At 48.2% G+C, this 6554-nt stretch overlaps 1 protein-coding gene across 1 annotated transcript; it reads right to left on the bottom strand.

Moving 5' to 3' along the window:
- On the bottom strand, positions 1 to 711 carry LOC127313870 (large ribosomal subunit protein eL27x-like). The gene has a single exon (XM_051344350.2). It carries the CDS (start codon positions 640 to 642, stop codon positions 229 to 231), a length of 414 nt encoding a protein of 137 aa, XP_051200310.1. The 5' UTR covers positions 643 to 711; the 3' UTR covers positions 1 to 228.
- Between the last annotated feature and the right edge of the window lie 5843 nt (positions 712 to 6554).

The raw sequence follows: 6554 nt of genomic DNA, 5'->3' as shown, positions 1-6554 counted from the left end.
TAAATAAACAGCTCAGGTTGTACTTGTCAACAAAATTGCAACCAGATGTATCCTTAGCATGATTTAACACACAAAACATTACCATGTCTTGATAAAATTTCTCTGCGAGATCCAAACTAACCAATCTTCATGGACAATACCAAAACATAGATTGCTTAGTGTAGGGGATTGATAGAAGAAAGAAGAAGCAACTACTAGAAGTATTGTAAAAGGCGCTTTGCTTTGCTCCTAGAAGCGAAGCTTGGTGAAGAACCACCTGTTCTTCCCGGTCTTGAACCTCTCCTCGAGACGCGCCTTGGCTGCCTTGGCGGACTCGACCTTCTTGTCCTTGGTGGCGAGGGCGTCGGGCCCGCCGGAGGCGACGTCCTTGAGGTCGACGTCGAGGGTGTAGCGGGTGGGCATGAGGTGGGTGAAGTTGACGAGCTTGAGGAAGCACTTGACGCGCGACTTCTTGGCCGTCTTCTTGGCCGAGTCCTTGCGGATCACCTTCTTGGGGTACTTGGCGAGGCCGGCGACGAGGCAGTGGCCGTAGGGGCGGTCGCGCGTGCCCTCCTCGAAGACGCGCACGATCACGGCCTTCTTGCCGGCGAACCGGCCCTGGAGGAGGATCACCGCCTTGCCGGGCTTGAGGAACTTCACCATCTTCGCCGCCGCCGGTGGGTTGGGTAGGGTAGGGTTTGGGTGGTGTGGGAAATGGTGGGAGATTGAAGGGACGGAAGTTATGTAGGTGGCGGCGCTAGGGTTTAGATGGTTTGAGCTTGATCGGACGGTGACGAGCTTAGGAGATCTGGATGGGCCGCTTTTCGACTGAGTTGGGCCGGACCGAGGTTTCCTTCCTTCCGTGCGTGCCGGGCAAAAAATTGATACAGAATGTTCTTACGGACATCAGCTAGCAACGCACGATAGCAGAACGTGCCCCGTGATTCAAGGGGTGAATCAAAGCTCAGCCAACCAATTGATTGCACGTCAGTTCGTAGAAATTTTTGTAAGCCAAATTGTCCGTATGTGTAGGATTATTGCCGGGCAAAGTTGGTAGGGGCTTGCGACGCTAATCACAGAGCATCCATGCACAAATGTGAGAGCAATCATCTCACTTTTTTTTCACCTATAAGAAATCATTTCACTTTTTTTCTAAGAAGGAGGTTCACCGGTCTGTCATCCTATACATTATTAATTATTTAACAATGTAAAAAAAAGCAAAATCAGCTAAATTAAGTGACGCCATCCCAAAAAGGATTGACCTCACGGCAATCTTGAGAGAACAGTAAACTCCCTAGGAATGGTGAGAGCCAACACTTAATGTGAAGTGAGAACCTATTTTCACTAGTAATTCATGAGGAGGCCTATGTTATGATCATCAAACCTTGGTAATGATTATAAACCCTAATAATCTAGATGAGTGATATGAGAAGAATAATAAAGAGATATTAGTGAGGAATAAGTTGGTCATGTCTGTTGAAGGATAAAGAGGGAGGAGAGATTGCGGAATATGATGGATGTATTATTGAGCCTCATGAGCGAGTATATATAGGAGTACAAGGGACCGACTTGGAGTAGAGGACAAGAAACAAATCTATCCCTACCTAATCTATCCCTAACCATACGTATACCAAATATATCTCTAACACTCCCCCGCAGTCGTAGCGGTAGTGACGTGAACAACAGTAGCGTCGCGGACGGTCAGACTGGAGATAAACCGAAGTGGACCCCAGAAGGCTGACACTCCCCCGCAGTCACAGCGGGAGCGTTGTGGACGGAGTTGCGTCGCGGATGCTTGGAGTGTAGATGAAGCTGGTGAGGCGCGGGCAAGGTGGTAGTCCTGTATGCCGATGTCGAGGTAGCCGAGAGCGTGGGTGCTGCAACCTTGGTCGAGGGAGCCGCGCGAGGGATTGCCGTGGTCGATGTCGTGGGCAGGTGCCGGTGTCGATGTAGCCGCAAGCGCGTAGTGCGCGAGGAGAGTGACGGAGACGCGTCGAGGCAGTCGTGGAGGTTGTCGATGCCGAAGTCGATGTAGTCCGAGCCGTCGAGGACGAGGTGCGGCCCTAGTTTTGCCAGAACCAGGCGCACATCGGGGACGAAGGCATACTTCGGTTTCGCCAGAACCGAGTACACATAGAAGAAGTCGGTGATGCGGTCGAGGCAGTCGTAGAGGCGATGTCGAAGAAGACGTTGTCGAAGCCAATGAAGACGAGACGTCCGGCGCGAGTTTGCCAGACTCGGGAACGTGTCGGGGACGAAGGCACTTCCGGTGTTGCCAGTACCGGGCATGCGAGGGGCAGGGACCATCATGAAGCTATCGCCGTGTCAGAGGGACTAGCAGAGGAGGCCTCCGGAAGCGTCGCGGTCGCAGATCGACGGAGATGCCGACGCTGCCCGCGGTTCTCAGAGTAGAGAAGCAGGTGGTGTAGACGGGGACGAGGCGATGGCACGGGCGACGAAGTCGAGACGGTTGGAGACGTAGAAGGTGGCTAATCCAGCGGTGACCAGGGGTGGTCATGTTGGACGCCTAGACGGGCATTGCGGTGGTCGGCGAGCCCAGCGCGACCTGAAGTGGTTGGCGAGCCCAGCGGCGACCTGGGGTGGTGGCGCGGCGGCGGTACACGAAGTAGGCGAGGAAGACCCAGCGGCGTGACGAAGACCATGCGCGGATGGAGGCGACCCGCGCCGAAGGGGCGGCGCTGTGGTGGCCTCAGACATCGACGCGCGGGGAACGGCGAAGGCGACCGCGTGCAGCAACGGCACGACTCGAGGGGGCGGCGTAGCTGTAGCCGCAACAGAGGGTGTGGCAGGGGCTGAGGACGAGGTCATGGAGGATCAGCCGGCGCGGCAGCCGGAGCAGCCGGCCGAGCGACCGGGGCGGCCAGCGCGGCAGCCGGTGCAGCCGGCCTAGCGATCGAGGCGGCCAGCGCGGCAGCCGGTGCAGCCGGCGCGGCAGCGGCTAGCGGCTTGGACCAAAGGCGGCGACGCTGCGGCCCGAAGGGGCGACGCAGCGGCAACCCTTTGCTCGATCGGTGGTAGGCGCGTGCTCGGGGACTTGCTTGGCGTAGATGTGCGCGGGGTCGGTTGATCAGACCGACGGTGGCGCTACATGTGCCATGGCGTGGACGACGCGCAGATCGGAGTCGATGGTGGCGTTGTCGATGTAGTCCCGGGCGATGACGGCGAAGATGGACCAGCGATGGAGACCGCACGGGCGAGACAGCCTGCGGCGTCGCACGTAGGGGTGCCCCGTGTGCGGCGCGTGCAGCTGTGCCGTGCGGTTGATGGCCGGTGCAGGTCGATGCCATTGTCGTAGTAAAGGCGCAAGAGGACGATGGCGATGGGCGACTCAATCCGATCTATGATCGGTAAATCAAAAAAAAGAAAAGCGCCGGTCGAGCGACCGGCGACGCAAAAAGAAAACCAATCTACGGATTGGAAAAAAAGACTCGAGGGCAGCGGATCAACGGATCGGCGGACGAACCCTCATACGGGTTGCGTGGCCCCCGGAGTAGGCCATGGAGATTTACCTCCCCGGGGGCAGCGCGGGCGGGGGCTAGGTCAAGGAGCGTGCTGCTCTGATACAATGTTGAAGGATAAAGAGGGAGGAGAGATTGCGGAATATGATGGATGTATTATTGAGCCTCATGGGCGAGTATATATAGGAGTACAAGAGACCGACTTGGAGTAGAGGACAAGAAACAAATCTATCCCTACCTAATCTATCCCTAACCGCATGTATACCAAATATATCTCTAACAATGTCCAATGCATAAACATGCCTTGTAGATTTAGATGATAAGTTAAACCTATGTGATAAGGAGATATCATCCATCACATGAAATGATAGGTAGATCACTAGTAGTCTAACCTAGACCAATCCTTATATCTTGCGTTGAGGAGTAAGGGCATTACACTTGAAACCTTGCTTATACAAGCACTTGACACAACCCTAGTATTGATTTGTTCCAAGAATCATATCATAGGTGAGAAAGAGCTACCCTAGCCAATTAAATATGGTGTCAATGTAGACCCATAGCTTATGTCTATACCTCAACCCTAATTTGAGAATCAGTTGGGATCATAAGTAGAACCCTACCACACCTCATGTCCACTTATGCTTCAATTAGTGAAACTTAAGAAAAACCCTAGACCCTTCAACATTAGATCAATCCGCGTAGAGTGATGTTCCTTAACTTGTGTATCATGGATCACAAGTATAAGTCAAGCCATATATACCCTAAGCTTAATGCCATTCCAGTTATTAGTGTAAAACTAATATTAAGCCCTACACTTCTATCTTAGTGGCCAAATTTGCTAAGTACCATATAACCCAAATATCCATTTTAGAAAATGCATGAATTATAAGAATCAAATGATATGTCTAGGAGTTTCAAATCAATTGTTAAGTAAGCCCCTTGATCTGGTATCAGCATTCGATGGAAAGCACATATTAATAACTTTAGAATAGACCAAGCTAGAGCCCAAACCTTAGAAATAATTTGGCATATGAAATCATGATCCCAACATCATCTCCAATTTTTTTTGATCCAGAACTGTGGGGCAAAAACCACACAGCATTTTATTAAACCCCAACTTTACAAAAGTTTATGTACAGAGAGAAAGATAAAAGTAACTGCACAAACTAAAAGTAAAAGTTACAACAGGGTGTCTATCCAAGCCTTGAAGGATTCAGAGTGTTTGTCTTTGATCCTGTGAGCATGCAGTGTAACTTCATGCTTGAATTTATTGACCCAGGCTCTAAAGGAAGCCTCACATGCTGGAAAATATATTCATTACTCATTTTTCAAATATTCCAACAGGCTAGGATGACAATTTCAGTGAAGAAAGGTTTAGCAAAACCAGCCCTTGCCCTGATAAACATGGTTTCTATATTATCTGCTTGTTCCCAATCAATCTGCAAATAAATCCATATCCTTCTGCTGAAATTGCACTCAAAAAAGAGGTGGATCCACCTCAGTAACATGAGAGGGGCATAGCACACAGTTATAATCAGTGGTGACATTCCAATGTCTTCTCCTCAACATATCTCTGGTATTAAGCCCGTCACTCACCAGTAGCCAAGCAAAAACTTTGATTCTCAATAACACCCTGCATTTCCAAATCCAAGTATAAATCTTGGAAGAAGTCACATTGATATAGTAGTGCTTATAATAAAGATTAGTTGTGTAAAGTCCTTCTTTCCAGATTGTTTGCCAAACATCACTTTTTAGAGGGTCCAGAGTGATAGAGCTTAGGAGAGTCTGCATCTTATTATATTCCTCAAAAGCCTGATGTGACAAGGGTCTATAGAAAAGTTCAGCTCTATTCACACATTGTATCACTTCCTTAACAGATAATTGAGTGTTGAGAGCAAAGGAATGTAATCTAGGAAATTCCTGCGCTGGTATAATACCTAACCATTTATCATGCCAGAACAAAATAGACTCACCACTACCAGGTGTAGCATTACATATTGCTCTGTATTTGTCAACCAACTTCATGACATCTCTCCACCAAAAGGAGCCACACAAATCCATTAGGATAATAGTTCCAGACTAAGTTTACCCAAGGAATATCCTTCTTATTGAAGAAATTATGCAGGTGTTTAATAAGTAGTGCCTTATTTTGTTTCTGGAAATCCATAATACCCAGCCCACCCTTCTCCTTTGGTTTACATATCATCTCCCAAGCCGCAAGTGATTTCCCTTTTAGCTCAGTATCTCTATTACTCCATAAACATTGCATGATAATTTTGTTCATCTGTGCAATAATTCCTTGAGGAATATCCAAAGAGCATAGAAATGTGATAGGAATAGAGCTCAAACATGATCTAATAAGCTGCAATCTCCCTCCATATGCCAAAAAGGAGGAAGTAGACACCAATCTTCTCTCCATCCTATCCACCAAAGGCAACAAATCTTGAATTTTGGCCTAGTTGTTCCCAGAGGCAAACCCAAGTAAGTGAAAGGCATTGTGCCTACAGTACAGCCAAATTCATGTGCTGGATGTTGCACCTGCTCATTAGTGATATTTATAGGCAGCATACATGACTTATGAAAATTCACAAACAGCCTAGTAGATTTAGGGAAGTCATTGAGGGCCTGTTTCAGTACCAATAATTGATTGACATCAGCTTGCATAATTAATAGGGTATCATCTGCATACTGAAGAATTGGAAAATCCTCATCCCCAGTAATAATAGGTAAGTGTAACAGATCTTTATGCAGTAGATCATTGACCACAGATTGCAACACATCTCCCCCTAACACATAGAGTAGAGGTGAGAGGGGATCTCCCTATCTAACTCCTCTTCTGCATTTAAACTGTTTCCCAGCGATGCCATTAAGCAAAACAGATGAAGACCCAGAGCCAAGGAAACACCTGACCTATCTGATCCATTCATCATTAAAACCCTTATGCTTCAAAATTTGTACCAAAGCTTCACATTCAATTGTATCAAAAGCCTTTTCAAAGTCCAATTTCAAAATAATACATTGAGCACCAGCAACCTTACATTGATAAATGTACTCAAAGGCCCAAGCAACACAATCATGGATTGTCCTATTCATGAT

This window comes from Lolium perenne, chromosome 7 (genome assembly GCF_019359855.2).
Source record: "Lolium perenne isolate Kyuss_39 chromosome 7, Kyuss_2.0, whole genome shotgun sequence".
Classification (NCBI taxonomy): domain Eukaryota; kingdom Viridiplantae; phylum Streptophyta; class Magnoliopsida; order Poales; family Poaceae; genus Lolium; species Lolium perenne.
This window is presented reverse-complemented; position numbering and strand designations above follow the sequence as displayed.